Raw genomic sequence first — 21160 nt, forward strand, 5'->3', positions numbered from 1 at the left:
AATTCACTGCTTTACCACTTTATATCTTATATTAGCTTTTATTCGTCACATTCAGATAAATAAAATGATAAAAGATTTATATTTGTTGCGGACATATTTTTTTTAACCTTACATGGCAAAAGGGATGTTCCCATACCGGGAGTCGAACCCGGGCCGCCTGGGTGAAAACCAGGAATCCTAACCGCTAGACCATATGGGACGATGAGAGCAGAGGGAGAATCAAGTGATTTTATAAATGCCTTGATAATTCATAAGTGTTTGCTGTCGGACAGATGGGATATGGACCAAATTGGAGTTTTAAAAATAACTATTTAGATTCATGTAATTCCAGTTTTCCATTTTTAGATAGCTCAAATCTTCTTTTAGGGAGTCTGTGTTGTAGTTGATGGGGGCTTTTGTTAGCCTGTTGCCCCACTAGGGGGCAATCAAACATCAAAACAAACCGGTGGAGCTTTCTTATCTTCTATTTTTCTTTTCTTGTCGACCCTTTAGCTCTATATCAGATTGAAAACGATGATTTTGTTGTTTATTTACCTATTTTAATATATTTACGACGTTTTTACAGCTGATATCCGTTTCAGGGTTCGTCTGTACGGCGACGTGCGATGTCGTCATCACTAATGGACAGTGTTGTGATTCTTGAAATGTGGGAAGCGGTTGTCTCTTTAGTTGGTTCGCTATAACGTCTTTCTCGTGATTTAACCCCCAAGACTTAAACATGTAAGTAATGAGATACACTCAGAGACGTGTTATGAAGTTAAAATATGCAGCACATTCGGTTAAATACTCAGCAGTTAACAGAAATCAGCAAGTTAGCGGCGTTAGCTGTCCAGGCTAAAGCTAATCCAATTCAGGGATGTTTTGTTAGCTAATGCTGGTTTTGTACCTTTTTTCAGGGCTGACTACTGGAAGTCACAACCGAGGAAGTTCTGTCAGTACTGCAAGTGCTGGATTGCTGATAATAAGCCTGTGAGTAGGACGAAATACTCAGTAAATCTCGCTGAGGAAAAGACAGTGTCCATACATGTTATGCTAATGTTTTAAGCTAATGTTTGTTTTGTCCTGCAGAGTGTTGAGTTCCACGAAAGAGGGAAGAACCACAAAGAAAATGTGGCTGCAAAAATATCAGAGGTATCTACATTTATATGCAGCTATTTCTGTTTATAAGCAAATATTGAATCACTCCACCTATCAGGAGTGAAATGCTACTGATTTCCTGTCTGCCTGCTAATTCAGAAACACACACATGCCCATAGATTCACATGTGTCTAAACTGCACATTGTTTATAACCTGAAGTCCCAAATGAAGCCTCTCAGTGACACTCACACAGGCATGAGTACTAACATCTTGCCTGTCTTGGCACCACTCTCAGGACTGGCAGTAGAGATAAGGTCCACACATGACACGCTGGCTCCTAAAGCTCTCTTCCTATTGGCCACCAGCGGCTGCCACTCATCTCATCCTATCTTTATCTGTGCAGATTAAAAAGAAGAGCATCGACAAGGCGAAGCAGGAGGAAAAAGAGTCCAAACAGTTCGCAGCGATGGAGGAGGCTGCGATGAAGGCGTATCAGGAAGATCTGAAGAGGATGGAGAGGGAGGCAGCAGGTAATTTTTTACATTTAAGTGAAATACTGTTTGAGGAGAAGCTTTTGCTTTTTGATGGCTTTTTTAAATAATGTGTTTTTTTGTTTGGATCAGGTTTACCAGCCGAACCAACCCCAGAACCTAAGGTGAAGCCACAGGTGAGGCCACAGGCGAAACCTCAGGCCAAGCCACAGTCAAAAAAACAGCAATTTAAAGGGAGAGGAAACAAGAAGCCCAGAGAGCAAACAGCAGCGCAGGTTTGGGTCGAAGGAAGGTCAGATGATGGAAACATGTACTATTACAACACAATAACTGGAGGTGAGGATCACCTGAAAACACCAAGACAAAACTGTCCTGTGCACCACAATATTTTTATCCTTTTTTTGTACTTCTGAGTCTTTTTTTCAAAATTGTCAATTTTCTTTGTATTTTGACTACAGAATCTCAGTGGGAAAAACCAGGGGGTTTCCAGGGAGAAAGTTCAGCCTCTGTTCAGCCTGTACAGCCCGAGGTTAGTATTTGTTTTACTTTTTGTGCATTTATTTGCTTATTAAATTGAGTTTAAATGAGGTTTTATGCTCTATTGGTCTCTGATAACATGCATTTATGTGTTTGTCTTTAGAGCTCTTCAGGTTGTCCTTGGATGGAAGCTGTCAGTCCTGATGGTTATACATACTACTACAACTCAGAGACTGGAGGTAGAATCGTTTTCTATGCATCTGAAGTTCATTTTTACCATTAGATTTCTCTTCTTAGTCTTCTGTTACAGAAATACTGGCTTAAAATGACATGCTCCATCTTCCTCACCTCTCAGAGTCCAGCTGGGAGAAGCCAGCAGACTTCCCCTCCAGTGTGGCGTCCGGATCGGAACCCACCAAGGAGGGAGAGAGTCCGGAGGAGCCTGCAGCCCCTCAGCCGGAGTCACTCTCAGGAGGAGAGGAGAGCTCCAACGGGGCACCGCCATCTCAGGAGGCTGAAGCCCCTGAAGAAGCCGACCAGCAGCCCAAAGTCCCAAAGATCTTCTTCAGGGTGGGAGTGAATGACAAATAAATATCTGCTTGTCAAGATTCTGTGGAAAAAATTCCAGCACTCACAGTTTTGTTCTTGTTTTCAGAAAAGGAAAGCCGAAGCCGAGCCCCCAGAAGAGGAGAAAGAAGATAAAGTGAGTGATGATGCTCCTAAAGAAGATGCTGAAGAGACGAAAAAAGACGAAGAGGTCCAAAGCATGACAGCTGAACCTGAGGAGGAGAAGAAGAAAGAGGCGCCACAAAGTGTGACACAAGCCAAAAGACCAAAAGCTGCAAACCCATACGGGACCTGGGAACAGATCCAGGAAGAGGAAGATCCATAGTAAGTGATGTTTGAATGAGGATACTAATGGAAAAGACTGTGGATAAAAGGCTCTAAATGTTCCCTTTTCTCCCTCTCCAGTGCCAGTGTGGACTTACAGCTGCCCCAGTTTGAAGGAAGCGCGACCAGCACTGCAAGCGAACTGCCGCCGGAGCCAAAACCAAAGTTCAGGGAACGCATCATCACCTCGCTGGGAGAGGAAGGCGGACCGGCTTCATTCAGGAAAAACAAGACGCAGAACGGCAAAAACAGGAGCCTCCGACAGAGAGACAACGACGACTGAGCCAGACAGAACAGCTTCGAGCCAGAATGCAGCAGAATAAGACTTTTACACCAATACAGGAACTTTTAGATGCAAAATTTTGAATTTGAAGCGTATTAAATGTATTAGAAGACTGTGTATTTGTTTTTTACATAAGAGCACAAGTGTCTTTTCTTTTTTAACATTTTTTAGGCAAATCAGCCGGAGAAGGACAAAGTACAACCTAAAAAATGACGCCCATTGCTCACAATCCATGTTCTTGTCTTTGTACTCACACTTTTACAGTCATATCTTCTTTCAGACGTTTTTTTTCCACCACAAAATAATTTTTTAAAAGTCAGAATTGTGACTTCCGTCTTCTATACAGATGTACCTATACAGAGCAACTCAAATAACTTCTATTTTCATATCTGTACTTTTTTTTTGTCTTTGTGGAAACATTTCAATATTTGTCAGTTAAAATATTTTACTATCATAAAGCAGTATAAATATGAGTGATTAAAGATGGGAAAATGGGATCTCAATATTTTATAACTGTCCTGGTAATTGTCAGCAAAATTATTTCAAAAGTAACTTATGATACAAGTGTATTTTACATTTATGATGAGGTCAAATATTGGATGTTGATGGTCAGCTGGCACACACACACGCCGGGTGTGACGCTCTTACGGTGGGAGTGCGTGTATAAAGTTGATAGGTGGTTTCGCCGCGCCCTGATTGGCAGAGAACCAGGAAGGATACTTACCGACAAACAGCACTGCTGAGAAGAAGTTATCGGAGGAATATTGTCATATATTTGGCTTTAGCAATATATAAATAGATTAAAACAACTTTTTTTTCCTATAACAGTGATTCAAATTAAAGGATATTTTATATTTCCTCCAGTTTAATTTAAAGAAAACATAATTTATGAATAAATATTTCACATTTATAAAGTTTCAATGTTATTTAAAGAATTACCATGAGACAAAATACATAATTTAACATTTTATTACAAAAACAAAGCATCCTTTGATTTTTAAACAAGCACACATTTAAATATTAACATTAAAATAATATATTTCAGCCGTGGTTTGCAGTCAAAGTGCTGTAAGACACGATCGAGAAATGCATCCACCTAATGACAGACAGTATGTTCTGTACTCTACGTCGTGGTGGGTGTCAGTCTGCAGATCGTCCAGACTCTGTCGGTTTCAGACTGCTGCTGCTCTCCACCACCTCCAGAAGAGCCTCCGTCTCTGTGTGTTTGAGGACGTCGCAGATCAGATCGTGGAGAGCCTCGCCTCCTCTCATGAACTCCTACACATGGACCACAACCAGAGAGAGTTGGAGTAAATAAACCAGACTAAAAGAAGGAATATAAAACAGATTTAACTCTTGTAAATGCAGCCTTAAACACATTTACTATCTAACCTTAATGTCTCTTGTAACATATCCAGTCCTGTGGTCTGTGACACGATCCTGGCTGAAGTTGTAGGAACGAATCCTGTCTGACTGAGAGCGTGAGCCCACCTGTAGTCACAGACATTGTAGGAAACCATTGAGAAAGACGACATTCATGATCTGTAAAAATATGTATTCCTGTCAGAGGAGCTCTCTCACCTGCTGTTTCCGTGCCGTGTGCCTCTGCTCCGTCTCTTTACCCATCATGCTCTGGTAGAGCCGGGCCCTCAGCATACGCATGGCTCTGTCTCTGTTCTGCAGCTGAGAGCGAGTCTCCTGACACTCAGCTATGATGCCTGTTAGTATAACCATGAAAACAGACGTCAACAGGGCCTGATGTTCAAATCACGTGAAACCTGAGCTGTTTTTTTCTGGTCTTCTGGGATGTGTTACCGGTGGGAAGGTGAACGATGCGCACTGCGCTGTCTGTCGTGTTCACACTTTGACCCCCAGCGCCTCGAGCTCTGAACGTGTCGATGCGAAGATCCTTTGGATCAATGTGGACGTCGAACTAATGATGAACAAAGGAAAAAAATAGTGAGGTTTACTTCTAAATCATGTTCAACTGATGAATAAGCAGGTAGTGAAGAGATGAGGGGTCGTGTGTACCTCCACTGGCTGAGGCAGGATGATGACAGTCATGGTCCCCGTGTGGATACGCTGCATCCTGGAGGAGAGGCCCACCTCAGGGATCCTCTGCACCCGGTGTGTTCCTCCTTCGTGCTTCAGATGTCTGTACACGTTCTCACCAGCTATTCTTACCGCTGCATGATGCAAACCACCTGAGTGAGACAGTCAGTTAATGTGGACACTGTGATTCATCATCACAGCAAGAAAACAACAGGAGGAGGAGCTGGATTATGTCTCCTAATCTCGCTTTGGGGCCAGACTGCAGTGCTGGTTGTACTGAAGTCAATGGGATCAGTCATTAACCTACTCTGTGAAGTGTTTTCTTTCATTTTCTGGAGGCATTTCTTCCTCAGAAGCCGCACGACGTAGATATGTTGGGTTTTAGTGTGTTCCTCCATGTATCTCCCATAGACTTCAATACAACCGGCACCGCAATCTGGCCTCAAAGCAAGATTCAGTGACATAACGACCCCTTCTTCTCTTCTGGGTTCCTTTAATGATTACAGACAAAAACATGACTTACCATATTCAGCAGGTGTGTAGTTAAAAACCTCAAAGTCCCAGTTCTTGTACCAGGCGAACCCCTGGTACATGTCGAACATTTCTTTGGTGAACTGCTGACAGATGTCACCTGAAACCACATGAACACATACTAAGAAAAAATACTGGACGCTGTTCTTGATTTCCTTTAAGTCGAGCGTCCACCTTGTCTTCAACTCAGCAGATCCTTTCCTACCTCCTGTCGTCCGTCCTGACACGACCTCCAGCACGATATTACTGGAGTCGAGAGGGTCGGAGGGCACCAGAGCTCTGATCATCTGGAGAGAGAGAAGATACACTCATTAACTAAACACACTCATACACATTTTTTATCATGCCTTCGTGTTGCCTTACATCTTCTCTCAGGGTCACGATCTTGCGGGACATCTGTGCTTCCTCCTCTTTCAGCAGCTGGGTCAGCTGTTCATCTTCATCTTTGCTACCAGCTGAACCTGCAGCCAGAGGGAAAGCAGAATGTATTTATCATATTGTTACTGGCATAAATGCATGAATCAAATAAAACCACTCACTGTGCAGCAGTGACAGGACTTCCTCCAGGTCCTTCAGGGCTTGTTCAATCCTCTCAAACACATTGGCCACAGGCAGCAGCTCTGCGTGTCTCTTTATGAGCACCTTTCTGTCTGTCTCGTTGAGGTACGCGTGTTGTAGCTTCTCACTTAGCTCTTTGTACTCCTCCATGAGCTGCTGAAGATACCTCTGAACGGACTCATTCTTGTGCAAGTCCCCGAAATCACTGTGGTAGAAGCGAGTAGGTGCTAATGTCCCCCAGTGTGGCACCTCTGTCAGGTTAGCATGTTTCACAGTGATGTGTCCTGCCAGTGTCCTCCATCTTCCTCCTCTTCTTCCTCCTCTGCTGCTGAAAACTACGCGGCTACACGAAGTGCAGAGCCGAGACCAGCGACTGACGAACATTTGACTACATTTAGAGAGAAATAAGTACAGAAAAACACTATTTACACGCTTTGTTCGTGTGTTTACAAGTGCTGCTGTGGCTAACGCTAGCCGGAAGGGAGACCGGATGTAGTTTGGGGGAAAGAGGTCGCGAGGAAGAAGTGAACTCTGGGAAATGTAGTTTGAGTATCGGCAGTTAATGTGTTTATTATTTCAAATACAGAGTTATTTAAACATTAAAACGCTAATTTTATTATTTTATTTTTTCTTAATTAAGTTAGCAAATTTAACTCGTCAATATTATCTTAGTTAAACGTTCACTTGCTGTAAAGTTTGACATTTTGTCAGTTAGCTAGCTGTGTTAGCATTAAGAGTAGTTGGATACCCTAGTTTGGGCTAACATTTGAAGCTAGCTAACGTAGCCATAATAACTAGTGTTATTTAAAAATGTCAACTTATAGAGGCAGTGAAAGTGGTAAGATATTAACTGTAATTTAATAGTTAAACAGGCTTACTGACAAAAATAAGTAAATACAGCGTTGTCTTATTTTCATGATTGCCTTTCATATGCTGGGTAAGCACTTAAAATGCAAATTTTGTTATTTAATTGTAATTTTTTCCCCCTATAAGCAATTTAACACTATAATCTTCATTTTCTCCTCTTACTAAAGTTTGATAGTTTGTCAGTAAGCTATGTTAGCTGCCATTACAAGTAGTAAGCTAGTAGTTTTAGCTAACATTCGCTAAAATGTCAAATTATAAAGGCATTGAAAATGGTAAGATAATTAACTATGACTTAGAAATAATAGTTTGCCTTACTGACAAAAAATAGGTACATAAAACTGTGTTCAAGAAATTGAAAGGCAATTTTACTATGAAAAAATGAGTACTAACACAAATTTTAGCTAGTCAATTAGTTAGTACTTAATATTAGCTAACTTTCGATCTGTTTTGACACCTTGAATTCGCCATTTTGTGACTGTTTAACTAAAGCTACAACCCAATTAATAATATGTTTGCTGCATCTTTAAAGCCATAATATTTTGTTACCGTTGTCTCCTACATTTGGAAATACAGCTAGCAAAACCTACTTGGCTGCCAGTTTACGCTTTATAAGTGGAAATGTGGCTGCTAACTTCATTAACAGTGTTAAAAGTTAATACATTTTTGTTAACTGTCCCTCAGGAACACAGGAGAAGCCTGAGTTTTCATTAACCAGGGCGGTGGAGGATGTGATTCAACATGGCTACGCCAAGACTGAGGCCCTGAGAGAGAAACAGAGGACACTCAGCACCCTGCAGGTTCACCTTTGCCCCTTGTTAATTATTATCGACTCAAGCTATCACTGCTTAACTCCATTATGCACTTAAAACACTTCCTGGCATTTATTTGTAATGTAATAGACAACTTAAAGTCAAATTAATGTATTTATATGCTGTTCTTGTAGAGCTGCAACAATAAAACTGATTAGTTGTCAACTATTAAATAAATTGCCAACTGTTTCGATGATCAATTAATCAGTTTGAGCAATTTTCTATGAAAAAACAGTCAAAATTCTCTGATTACAGCTTCTTAAATGTGAATATTTTCTTCTTTTATGATAGTTCACCGAATATATTTGGGTTTTGGACAAAATAAACCATTTGAGGATGTAATTTTGGGCTTTGGGAAACACTTATCAACAGATTTCAAAACAAAAAATTTACTTTTGGGGTGTAAACACTAATTTGGATGCTTCCTTTTCCAGGCGACTCTCTCAGATGTTGAGAAGAAAAGGGAGCTGGCAGAACGGGAGCCGAGGTCTAAAGCGAGGGAAATCCTACTGCTGGAAGCTGAGATGGATCACCTGGAGTGGCAGACAAAAGCCCTCCACGATAGCTGTGCATCCATCAGCAAGCAGATCACAGACCTCCTGATTGGGATAAGCGAGGAAGAGGAGGGCGCTCGGATGGCGTTGGCAGGGTTCAGCTCTTACCGAGAGAAGATGGAGGCTCACAGAGCGGCTGTTCTGCGTGCGGCGAGCCAGACGGAGGCCCACAAAGAGCTGGAGGAGAAGAGAGCGCTGGTCAGGATGCTGATGCAGAAGAAAGAGGAGCTGAGGGAAGATTTGGAGAATCCAAACGGAAACGCAGTGCAGATGGCAAAGGTGGAGAAAAAAGAAAAGACGACCCTGAAATATGTTTAAACTTTCATGTTGTTTGACTTTTGGGAAATTCTCTGCAGAGGAAGATCGATGCTCTGAAGGGGGAGATCTCCATGAAGAGGAAGACTACAGCTGAGAGGAAAGAGCAACTGCGAAAAGAGTTTGAGACTCAGACCCAGATAAAGAAAGACATTGAGGTATCGCAAAGAGAAGTTGTGGATTTATTGACTATTTATACCAGAGTTGCAACTCATCAGCTGCCTGTTTAGTCTATGACATGTCAGCGATTAGTTTTCACAGTCCAGAACCAGCCTCACCACACTGGTTTTGTTTTGTTTGTGCTTACAGATCCAGAACAAGCGCTACGAAGCCATCGTCAAACGGCTCCACTGCCAGCTGGGCCGGGCCCAGGCCGTCCACAGGTAAAATACATGCAAATTCAAGAGCAGTGATGATACACAACAAAGAGGTGCTTGTGGAGACTTATTTAGGGATGGAAATTTCTTTTTAATTTCTACATTTAAAAAGCCACAAAATGAGGAACAAACTTTATAATTTTTGATATTTTTGATATATTTAAAGTAGGATTTTTCACAATTTCATTAACAAGACAGGAAAATCATTTACTGTACCACACAAGAGGCTTTTTGAAGGCTCCACATATTAAATACTACTGAACCGTGTCTCCTTTAGGCAAATGTCTGAAGATATCTACCACATGCAGCGACAGCTAGCAGAGCTGAAGACGCAGCTGGAGTCATCGCAGGACTCAGCGGTCAGTGGACATTAAGGAGAAGTGTCAGGTTTTGGATAAACACGGATTTTGATACAATCTTATATAAGTTTTGTTACATGTGTTGCTGTTACTACTGCTGACCAACAAGGGGCAGCAGTGTCAAATAAAAGTTTAACTTAATCTGGTTCACTTCGTCACAAAAACCCTCAATTAGACTGTTAAACAGTAGTTTGATCCCAGATGTCAATATAACGGTTATTGCTGATTGTTTTGTTTAATAGAAAACAGCTGAAATATTAAATTATTTGTCTTTTATCACATTATTTGATTTAATAACAGGACGGCATGTAAGTCACCAAATTGGGGTCAGCATCATCAGGACGTGGGATGGGATTTTTAGGTCAGGTGATGACAGCGAACTTGTTTTTTGTCCAGTCAGTGTCCACAACAGTGACCCGAGCTGAACAAAAGCCAAGTGTCTGCTCTAACTGTCCGTGTGTGATGGAGTTGTTTTCGGTACATGCTGTTCCAGCTTCCGCTTCACCGGGCAGCTTGACGGGCCCGCGAGGTGACAAGTCCCACTGCCGGCTAACAAGGGCGTGACTGTGCTACTTCAGCCAGAACTCCAAACTAATTGAACAATGAGGCTGCCTCTTCAGGAAACTTCTCCACATCAGCCTCTGAGAGCAGCTTCTGATATGTCTCTCTGCGTTATCAGGACAATTATATAAAACCGTGATACGTCACTGAATTGCATTTTGATGCCTCGAAAAGCTACAAAAACATACACCAGTGGTGTAGAAATCACCAAACTAGAGCAAATTTGATTTCTTTCTTTCACAATATTTCTTTAATCTACATGAATGTGTCAATGTTTCGACCGCACAGGGTGAGATAGCACTGCAAGGTTAAATTTAAGGGCTGCTACGACAAGTGTTTCTGAAAAACCCAAAAAGATGTCGTCCACAACCCAAAGATATTCAGTTTGCTGTCACAGAGGGCCAAAGAAACCGGAAAACATTCACAAACTAATAACATATGAATAATCACACAAACTAACAGATTATCAAAATAGTCTATGATTCATTTAATAGTTGACAAATAATCAGTTAATCGATGAATCGTTGCAGCTCTAGCAAAACAGGAGCAGGAAGAAGAAAACTGACATTACCTGCCCCTTTCTTAATAATGACACAAGTTACTGTAGATACAGATGGCCGACCCTTCTGTGTGAACCTTTTTCTTCTCATATAACATATCAAGTTCAGCAATACAATCACAGACACAGAAATAACAGTCATCTTAACATAGGTATTACTCAGTAAGTTCATCATTCAATTTGACATATAAAACCAGTTATTCCCTGAGTTATATGTGTAAAACTTATAATTTTGAGCAACACTGTGCTGTAACCCAAACCTACACACATAATTTACAACCAGGGAGTCTGTTTGAATGTGTGTGGGGGGTTAAAGGACAACATGTGATGAATTACCTGAGAGTTAGGACTGGTTTAGGATTACCAACTCAACCACAAATTAAACTGTAGTGGGCCATTTCCTCAAAAGGTGTACTTAGAAAGCCTGTCCAGCCTGAACCGCAGCGCTGCTCTGTCTGTTCTGACTGACCTTATTAGCATGTGACAGCCCTCTGCTCACAATATCACGCAAGCTGCCCAAAACGTCCTCTCAGAAAGGACGGTCCTGTATATATTTAAAAACATACTGCAGTGTGACGGCCCCCTGAGCGTCCACATGGCTGTACACGCTGGCCTTTACGGCCTGACCTTTTAATTCTATTTCCTCTCCACGTTAGCGCGAGCATCGTCAAACTAGCCGTGTTGCACTTGCATAACGAGGGGAGTCCCAGTCAGTCTCTTCTATTTGTAAGAAACTGTTTAAATAAATGCCATTCACATCCTCCCATCCAGTCCAAGCTAATTAAGCCCCGGCTAATTAGGGAATGAATTTAACACCGGCTTTCTACCACATGCTGGTTTTATTTATTTGGCTGTGGCACGTTTGTCGACTCCACTTCGGCAATCGGCTGTCACTTCAAAATACAGTTGGCTGCCGAAGCGGAGAACAAAGAGGGGGAGTTTGGGGATTTACAGACGACATAAACTGACGAACATATGCCAGTTTAGAGATTTTGTTTTCCTGTAAAGACATAAAACAACTTTACACAAATACATCACTCATAAAAGCCGCTTTTACAAGTACCTCAAGTTTCTCGTCCTATATAAAGACCCACAACTGGCCTGCCTCTATCCAAGAAACCTCTCTTTCACCTTGTGTTCACCTTGTGTCGGCCTTCTGATAAATGGGTCTGCCATTGAAACGTGCTTGGCAAGCTTTCGCAATCGACTGAAGAACGGCTGAGCTCGTTTATTTCTCGTCTTGAGTGGATGCTGCGCGCTGTTTATTACCTCTGCCTCTCCAGCAAAATAGGGTCCGTAGAGAAGGCAGCGGATAGGGAGGGTAGGATATCTATTGATTGCAATAACTCCAAAATTTGGCGTCCATCTTGCAGTCTTCCTTTTGCATGTTCTTACTAAGAACAGCATCAAAGGATTCACATAAATTGGGATCGACATCTTGGATGAGAACACGTCGTCTTACATATACAAACAAACAAATAAAATCCCCAAAATAGTGAGTAACAGATGGAAACTGTTTACATACAAAAGCAGAAAGCATCTTCTTTTGTTGCTTCAGTGGTTACATAACAGACATAATCCCCTGCACTTTCTTCTACTGTTGATGTCAAGCTATAAATTTTTTCCAGAACAGAACGTGACAGCCTGTAATTTTATATTCCAGTCTGCGCCGCATTTTGTTTCTCTCTGCACAGCTCCCGTTAAGGTCGTGCTCCATCTCGTGCGTGATTAAGCTCGTCTGACTGGCACCTTTATGGCTGCTTGCACCTCTTGTGCTGGCTCGCTGCCCATGTATGTTGCGAGGAGGCAAAGACAGCTGTGACAAATCGTTACGTGCATGCCTCCAGTGTTGTGTTGTATGTAGTAAATTCCTGAACTCTTACTACTGTAGGTCGAGGAGTATATTTACTGCACAGTTTTGTCAGAGTGGCAAACATAACGGTAGGAGAAATAATCGCTTGTGCAACATGGGAGTTTGTTTTATTTCGTTGGTTGTTAGCATGGGCTGGTTTCCAATACCGAAATCCAACCTTAAGGCATCTTTATCTCAGCCGCACATGCAAGTTCGCAGATTAGTTATCTGGAAAACCTTTCAGAGACAAACGGCCTTTTAAGATGAGCCCAGGTTCAAAATTTGAGGTGCAGCCAGGTTGTAAGACATCAAGATAACTCTTTAAACACTTTAATATAGTTTCTTTATTCACATTTTTTGTTTTTCAGAGTTGTGTCATATCACAATCACTCTGGTGTTGAAATAATCTGCGAAAAAGACAAAAACAAAGATACTCTTGCAGAAAGTTTGAAGAGAAGATTCATATCTAATGCTAAAGCCACATAGTGATTAGCCTATCTTAGCATAAAGATTCAATACACAACAGGCTAATTAGTGAGCTTTAGAGGTGCTGGTATGTACATTTTTAATCTTCAGGTAAAGCCAGCCTATCAAGTATTTTTGCTAAGCTAAGCTAAGCAAGCTGACAGCTGGTTGTAGCTCTATACTTATATATGGACATGAAAGTGGTATCGGTCTTCTTATCCAACAAGAAGCAAGAAAGCAAATAAGTGTATTTCCCTTAAAAGTTAAGAAATGTAATAGATCTCCAGTACACCAGACTGTAATTTAAACAAAAAGACAAATAGCAGGTGGCTTTGACTGCAGTGTGAGTTTGTAAAGCCTGAGATTTCATCTTTTTTGTCATCTCAAACCTCCTTTGCTTCTCAAATGTGAGCATCTGCTGCTTTTTATGTTTAAAACCGAAAGAGATTCAACGTGCCGTCACTGAAGACAAACTAACGCAGGATGTTTTCACATTTTAAAGTCTGCAGCCAAAACATTCTGGTGTTGTTTTGCTTTCTTTTCGGCTCTGCTTCCAAACTTTATCAAGCCAGTCACCTTACCTCATGAGATCTTGTGATCAGTAACAAGTGACTCACTTGGACCGGCTGTGTGTATCTGTGTGTGTACACAATCAGCTGAGATGTGCATAAACACACTGAGCAAAGTTTTCCTCTGTGACATCAGCAGTTTCATCACACCCGAGAAAAGGTGGGATGAGTTTTCCGAGAACAAGAAATACACCCAACCTATCCAAGTCAGAGGAGAGTATGGCAAACAAGCATCAACTCCCAGAGAAACCTACATCTGACTGCTACCTGTAATTGTTTTGTTGTGGCTTTAAGAAGCTTAGAGCTTCATAGACCCCCCTGGGCAACAGCTCAGTCAACTTGAGTATGGATTTACCTCCAGAGACCTGACGGAGTTTATTTACCTTCTTTTATTTGCACAAGTAATTACTGTCTCTGTAAAGTTACCCAGACATCTCCGAGAAGGTCCTGTCTGACCAGGCGGTAATCCTGATTTAAGGGACAGGCACCTGGTCTGTGTCAGTGCAGGGAAAATAAGCGCGTAGTTTGTGCGTGGATTACCAAATTAAAAAGGAGTGAGGACGGGAAATCCATGAGAAGGCAGGGCTGAACACACACGGGGAACCACTGTGACTCTGCTGGCCTTTAATTGCTCCCACTGGTGCTTGTTAGACTAAACAGCAGGTCAAGTTTACCGACAAAACCTGCTGACTTTAAACATCCTGCCTTACTTTCACATGGCTTTAATCTGCTCGGACATGCAATAGTAATTGTCTGCATGTGATTCATTGATGACTAAAATCATCTTTTTCTTCTTTCACTGGAAAACAAGCCCACTGGGTGGGTCACAAGGGCGTTGTTGAAGTACTTTTCCTGAGGTTGAGAGCTGCCCCCCTTTTCGTGGCCTTAACTAAACACAGAAAGGTGTTCAGAGCTGTTGTAAGGTGTGGTTGGGCATTATTCTGAGGAATGTTTTCATTTGCACAGGCACGAAACGGTCCACAGGTGGTTATGACTTTGCGTCAGGAATGTGGGATGAGAGCTTGACGTGGCTAAAAGGTCTCGTTTGACACCAGGAAAAAGCCCGGGCCATAAATAGATGTAATAAAGGAAACCTTCAACCCACAAACACGCCTGTAATAGAGCCCCACCCTGTTATGTACCTGAGCAACACAAAACAAACACACTACAGTGTCCTGGTTTCCTCGACAGACAACAGGATTGTTGGCAAAATGCATGTCATGTCATGTTACAGACATAATATTCAGGATTTGTCAGTCGCTGTTTGTAAACACGCTAGTAAGAAATCAGTGAGCGATTCTGGAGGAAGACAGTTTATTCTTGAGTCACCACACCACAAGTGTCAGTATTTGCAGACGACGCTTTTGGTCATGAGCCACAACCAAAAGCAACGGTGTTTGGTGACGAGGCCTCGCGTTGGCGAGCCACAACGACAGCCTCGCTATTTAACGGCAACGCTTTGGGTCGGTGAGCTTCAACCAAAAGCAACGGTGTTTGATGACGACGTTTTAGATTGCGCGAACCATCACGTCAAAGCACCTTTTATTTGATGACCTGGGAATAAGACCCCACAATCAACTATCTTTCTCTGGACTCAGTGACGCCCAGATACATAGAAATAATAAGAAAAAATAAGAAGGCCGAGGGCAGGTCTCTGCAGATACCAGCAACGCCACAAACTTCTAGTGAGTCATACGTGATGATTGAGGGATTATTGTGTTATGTGTTTAAGCAAAAGTTGGCACAGTAAACCTTTAAGTAGCTAATTTCTTACATCGTATGAGCCGCTTGTATGTTTGCTTATAGAAACACGACCACTCGCCTGAATACGTGACATAGATTTATTTAGACACACACGACAACATACATACAGTGTACTGTGTACGTGTATGTATCTGGTCCCCCCTGCCAAATGTACATCAGGAGGCGTGCACAGTCAGTGCTTCACACCCACCCACCCAGCAGTGAGTCATTTTTCTAAGTGCTGCTCAGCATTTTGCCTTCTTAAATCCTCATCCAACACCAAACGTGGTGGCGGAGGAAGATTCTCAGGCTTCTAACTGGGTCAACGAGCCTGTTTTGAAGATGTAAGGAGTAGAAAGTACAGATATTGGGGACCTGCTAAACAATGAATGTAGTGCAGTAACAAGTACAATATTTACCTAAGATGTAGTGGAGATTACTGTATTTAAGTACAGTATTTACTTTCCATCCTGCTAATCAGAACAACTTGTCACTTCTGTCCAGGCTCACAGTGATTCATAGGTGTGTGATGAACAAGTAAACACGTTCGAAGGATGATTAGCATCATTTCTTCAAGTAAAGGTGTTAATAAGCTTGTGCGTGTTCAGCACACTGTCGCAGGATGATTGTACAAAATTCCTGACTCATTAAATATTTATTTCCATGTCCTGTGTCTCAGAGCAATTTGGATATGATTAAAACCTCGTACTCCACAACTGGATCAATACGTAGCTAATCGTCCTTGGTTGTAATCTGACGAGGACATGATGATCCAGATTAAAAAAATCCTGATCCTAAATGTCCTAAATTTTGGGAACAGGATTTAACATGCAAAGTCAGACAGCCCTTCTCATTTTCTAGCAGCACACTTGGTAAATAAACAGTGTAATCTAGGACGCTAGATGCTTTAAACGCTGAACTGCAACAAGAGATGAGGAGGCCGATTTAGCTCCTCCGCAAGCTGGAAAAAGTAGGACAGCTAGGGGGAGCAGCCGGGAGTCCCGGGTCGTCCATTACGTCACTAGGACAAGTGTGCGTGCTGGCGAGAGGAGGGGGCTTGTTTCCTGTCTGTACCCTAATTGCAGACAGAAGAGTGGGGCAGTAAATTATGAATGAAACTGAGAAGGAAGCAACGGTGGGAAGGAGCAAAAAAAAAAAAAAACTCAAGCATCTCCTCCTCTCCCACAGTGTCATTTTCTCTCTCATGCATGCAAAGCTGGAAAAAGCTCAGCACTGTCCTGTACATACTGTTCCCTATGTATTCTCCACACACAGAAACCACAGCTGCAGTTTCATCACAGTGCTGGGATTGCTTTTTTTTTTACACAGGGCACTGAACATAAATGAAATCCTTCCTTTTTGCCCTCCCCGCGTCTGTTCCTGAGATGTTCCTATATGATCGAGAACAAAAAAACAACCTGATGTTCCCATTTTTTACAACCTGCGAGCATCAGCTGGGTTTAAAACTGCATTGTGGGACTTTTACATGTAAATGAACGTCCGTTACATTCGAGAGCTTGCCATACGAGTTCTTACAATTCTGATTAAGCCAAACACCAGCAGATAAAAGTCAGTATGCAGCAGAAGCAATGTGCTTTCTGTCAACCAGCAAAGATTGGTTTGCCAGAGATGAAGGGAGAAGCAACTGTAGCGACAGAATTGGCCACAGCAACGTCAACAATGTTTGCGTTATTCTAGTCTAGTAGTCTCAATGCCAATTTAAGTATCTTTAACATCGATTTATAACCGACTCTTTTCAGCTTCTCATCTGAATGAAGCAGAACCTCCTGCAGACTGAAGCTAGATGCAACATGTTTCCTCCATCAGTAGATGATTTACATGTTGTTAAAAGGCTATACTTTATCTCCCACAGACCCCTGTTCAAACACCAGAAATGTAGGTTAAATATAGGACTTCTCAAACATCCCTCTTGCTTCAAGCTACAAAAATAATGACAAAGAAGGAGGCAGCTGTTTATGGCTGTACTTGTCCTACGGCTCCAGACCCAGATAAACACGTCATGCAAACAAACCCGGCAGCCCTTTTCAACTCCTGCTTGTGAAGAGGCTGCTTGTTTACCACTCGGTACTGTACACCAGGTGTGTGTGGGTGTGCAGACAGCAATATTTGCCTTTTTCCTGCTGCTGTGTTTTTTTTAAAGAGAGCATCAGTGGTCTGGGTGGCTGCAGGTCCCAGAAACCACTTGGTTTTGCATAAAGAGCGTCGAATGGAAAATCCATTACAGCTCATTTTGGCTATGTCAAACTTCCAGGTTTGTCATGATTTCATACCACTGAGGCGTTTCGTACCAGCATGTGAATTACACAAGGCTTTGTTCATGTCAGTCACCTGCAGAGAGACTCCCCCGGGTAATAATCCTTCAAAACATGTCGCATTACAAAGCTTTGCTGTCACGCCGTTGTCTTCTTATTCAGAGCCACTTTGTAAGCCGATAATGTCACGTTAGCTTTGACACTTTGAGTTGTTAAAAGGACAAATGACACACAGCTACCAAACGGCCCAATGATGAGCAAGTAAAACCTGAAAAGGCAGTGTTTTTTTTCTTCTTAAAAGCACTTGAGATCGTCAGTATTTTACACATGGTGCCCACGCTCTGCTGTATCGTGACTGACCCCCTCCTCTGCTTTTTTTGTGTGCTTCTTTGTGTACATACATGAGAGTTTGTGTGAGTCGCACTGAACTTCAGTTCCCACATTTCTAAACTTACAAATACAGTCATGAGATCTTGTTTGGGAACATTTTTGAAGAGGAGATATGAATTAGTCTGGGAGCTCGAGGTTGGTTTATAGAGGCATTTAATCGATAGTGACACAGGTGAGAGTGTGAGAGAGACAATTCATGTGTTAATGATGGGAAACATGAGCAGTGATGTGAGTGACAGCAGATGTTTTATCTCATGGTGGCAAAGTTCTGGAAAACTAAAGCCAATCAAGCTTTTTCTTTGATTTCAGTGTAATTATCATGTATTTTTATTACTGTTTTTGTACCTCAAAGCTAATATCACGATTGTAGCATCCAAGTTCTTTGAGCCTGAGTTTTAAAGAGGGGTTGGTTTAAAACATTAAAAATAAAATGAACTCATATTATCAACCTAATGTGAAGAAGCAACAGTTTAAACGTTATGTCATAGACGTCTATCTATTGTGTTGCGGAGATGTCAACTGAAGTTAGCATGCTAACCAGCTAGCCCCAGCCTGTCCTTCCACTTTGTACCTCAAGAGGCGATAGTCTGATAGCCCCATAGTTTCAGCTGAGAAGTGTAAAAGCAGTGAGTTTGCAACATAGTCTAATAAGTAACTTAAGTAAACGAGTAACATGTCTACACGGCGTTTTCACCTGCTGATGATACCCGACTCTCTGTTTGAGGGCAGACTCCCGTCAGCTAAAAAGGCCACTTAGCTCTCCAGCTAGCTGAGCTACTTGCTAACGGAAGCTAGTCGCTACAGCCAAAGAGTAGCAAGTCCAGTGTAGTGAGCAGCAACTGTCTTGTTTTATCTTTTTATATTATCTTAAGGTCTCGTCACCAAAATTGTTTGACGAGATCAGCTATGTGAGAGGGCAAAAAACATAATGTTCTGTTAAACAATCTGAGATAACTTCACTTTTCTTCCCAAACTGGACACAGACATATTGTCATTTGTTTGTAATTCACTGTTAAAGACACAAAAAACTGACGTACATTCACATGCATCTCATATACTGCCGGCTTTATGCGTCCCGCGCCTGACTCTCATTTTCAATGCAGCCCTGCACCTGTTCTGCTGGAGCAGGACTGCAGAGGACACAGTGAACTATATGACCCCACTGACGGAAATATGAAAAACAATGCAAGTTCTGTGCATGTGTGCAAATACGAGATGGGCGGACACATTCTGATGGATCCATATGTGCGAGTGTGTATGTGCCACGGCCATGCGGCTGTACACTACACAGTATGTACAGACTGTGCGGGAACACCCTGTACTTCTCAAAGCCTAAAGCCCCTCAGCTGAAGAGAGGGTGGGTGAGGTGGGTGTCGCCCACAGTGGGGCTGACCTAAATATCAACTCGGCGTGTGTGAAAATCTATTACATCTTTGTATCGATCTGTGCGGTGTCTGATTCGGAAGAGAGATTGTTTGACTGAAAAAAAAGGCGATCAATGTCTCTTTGTCTGTTCGGCTTCCTCCACTGTTTGTCTCTTTCTTCTTCTTTTCTTGATGGAACGAGTCAATGGATACATGAATTAGTAATACCCACCTAACATCTACAATGTGGGCTGCATTAGTCTAGTAAATCCAAGAAGATGTAAAGAAAAGCACAGGAAGGAGAGAACTGGTTGACATTACTCCACAGTATGTCAGTGTGGTTCACCCCACATGTCTACAAGGGCTAGTTCAGACATGTCTGTAGTAACAGCAGGGCAGAGAGGACTCAGTCATCTCAGGACGGCAGACAAACCTATAGCTTCTTAGGTCTAATCTCCATAGACAGATCCTGATATCTGCGTATGAATTCAGCATCCCACTGAGCAGTAACGTGTCCAGAAGACGTCAATTGAACGTCTTTGACCACGTCTTTTTTTAGACATCTTCTCAACGTTCACTGTAAATGTCCGAGTGACATCCTTGCAGGGTCCAAATTTGAATTTTGACATTTTCAAGACAGCCGAATTTTACGCCGCGCAGCAAAAGCTAAAGTCCAGATGATCCGGTCTAGATAAGCGTGAGTATCATCCGCGTAAAATGTGTCAATGTTCTGTAGATAGCAACTTCTGATAAACTCGTATCAAAATTTAGGCTTTGATTAACAACTTCTGTTCCGTCCCGACCAATCAGAGTACAGATACAGATTATTTAATGGGTTGATACAGATACAGATAATTGTGTACTAGGGCATGCACAGTTAACAACGACCGGCGGATCACACCGGAAGCATCTGGTGTGATCCAGAAACATTTGCCACTGCCCAGAGGTTTAATCGTTATCAGATGATCGCCGATGGGTTCAGAGATTGGATCTTGTCCGAAACAGTGGATGAGTCAGAATTTTGTATGTGACATCATGATGTTGGCATCTAAGTTACATGCAACAGACCAATTAGGGGATAATAAACAGTCCAACACTGATTAAACACTGTCAGTCAGCAGCAGATAGACACCGTTTCTAACGTCATCCTCAGTTAGCATGTTTCTCTCTCCTCGCTCTCTGCTGTGTTGGTGCTCCTCTCTCTTTCTTGCCTCTGCCTACATTTTCCTCCTGCTGATGCTGCTCCACGTGTCACTAACCGCTGCTCGAGCTGGACTGAAAACGTGCCGCAGACCCACAGAGTTAAAGAGGCAAAGATTTAAAGGAACACATCGAATTTCAGGGACGATCGTCTCATCTTACGAGTCAAGTTAGAGATGAAGGGTTACGGAGAAAATACAGATGTGACTCGACTCTTACCACATCACATGTCAAACAAGCTCAACTCCTTTTCACATGAGGCTTATTTTAGATCAAAGTGCACGTATGAAAGGTGCTTCAGTGTATAAATACTATGAGTATAGTTTCATCACAGGAAGTATTTTGCACTGTAGCTCAGAGTTTGCAAGATATGACGTTTTCAAAAATATTGGAGCCTAAAAAAATGACGTTTCTTCATTTCTTCTTAGTTTTCTACCCGTTTCCCGTTCATGAACATGACACTGAAATGCAAAAAAACATCTTTTAAGACAGTATATAATGCCATGAGTGAATGAATTATCATGTGCACAAAGAATTTTTGT

The 21160-nt window shown here is 42.1% G+C and overlaps 3 protein-coding genes and 1 non-coding gene across 4 annotated transcripts; 2 read left to right on the forward strand and 2 right to left on the reverse strand.

The window, feature by feature from the left end:
- Positions 1–127: 127 nt before the first annotated feature.
- trnae-uuc (transfer RNA glutamic acid (anticodon UUC)) lies at positions 128–199 on the reverse strand. The gene has a single exon. It is a non-coding gene; the product is annotated as a tRNA-Glu (tRNA).
- Positions 200–616: 417 nt separating this feature from the next.
- Positions 617–3723, forward strand: wbp4 (WW domain binding protein 4). The gene is made up of 10 exons (XM_073462338.1): positions 617–720; positions 897–969; positions 1069–1131; positions 1482–1608; positions 1702–1905; positions 2028–2098; positions 2210–2285; positions 2402–2616; positions 2702–2937; positions 3019–3723. Coding segments are annotated over exons 1-10 (1269 nt in total). The 5' UTR covers positions 617–718; the 3' UTR covers positions 3221–3723.
- A 450-nt stretch (positions 3724–4173) lies between these two features.
- mtrf1 (mitochondrial translational release factor 1) lies at positions 4174–6847 on the reverse strand. The gene is made up of 9 exons (XM_073462339.1): positions 6343–6847; positions 6167–6264; positions 6009–6090; positions 5796–5903; positions 5252–5424; positions 5036–5153; positions 4802–4938; positions 4613–4711; positions 4174–4498 (listed from the first exon to the last, which is right to left on the reverse strand). The coding sequence occupies exons 1-9, from the start codon at positions 6743–6745 to the stop codon at positions 4361–4363; spliced, it is 1356 nt and encodes a 451-aa protein (XP_073318440.1). The 5' UTR covers positions 6746–6847; the 3' UTR covers positions 4174–4360.
- A 625-nt stretch (positions 6848–7472) lies between these two features.
- On the forward strand, positions 7473–9657 carry LOC140991952 (coiled-coil domain-containing protein 122). Its single transcript, XM_073462124.1, has 6 exons — positions 7473–7500; positions 7910–8025; positions 8472–8870; positions 8948–9064; positions 9216–9289; positions 9561–9657. The coding sequence occupies exons 1-6, from the start codon at positions 7473–7475 to the stop codon at positions 9655–9657; spliced, it is 831 nt and encodes a 276-aa protein (XP_073318225.1).
- Positions 9658–21160: the final 11503 nt, after the last annotated feature.

This window comes from Pagrus major, chromosome 24 (assembly GCF_040436345.1).
Source record: "Pagrus major chromosome 24, Pma_NU_1.0".
In the NCBI taxonomy this organism is placed as follows: Eukaryota; Metazoa; Chordata; class Actinopteri; order Spariformes; family Sparidae; genus Pagrus; species Pagrus major.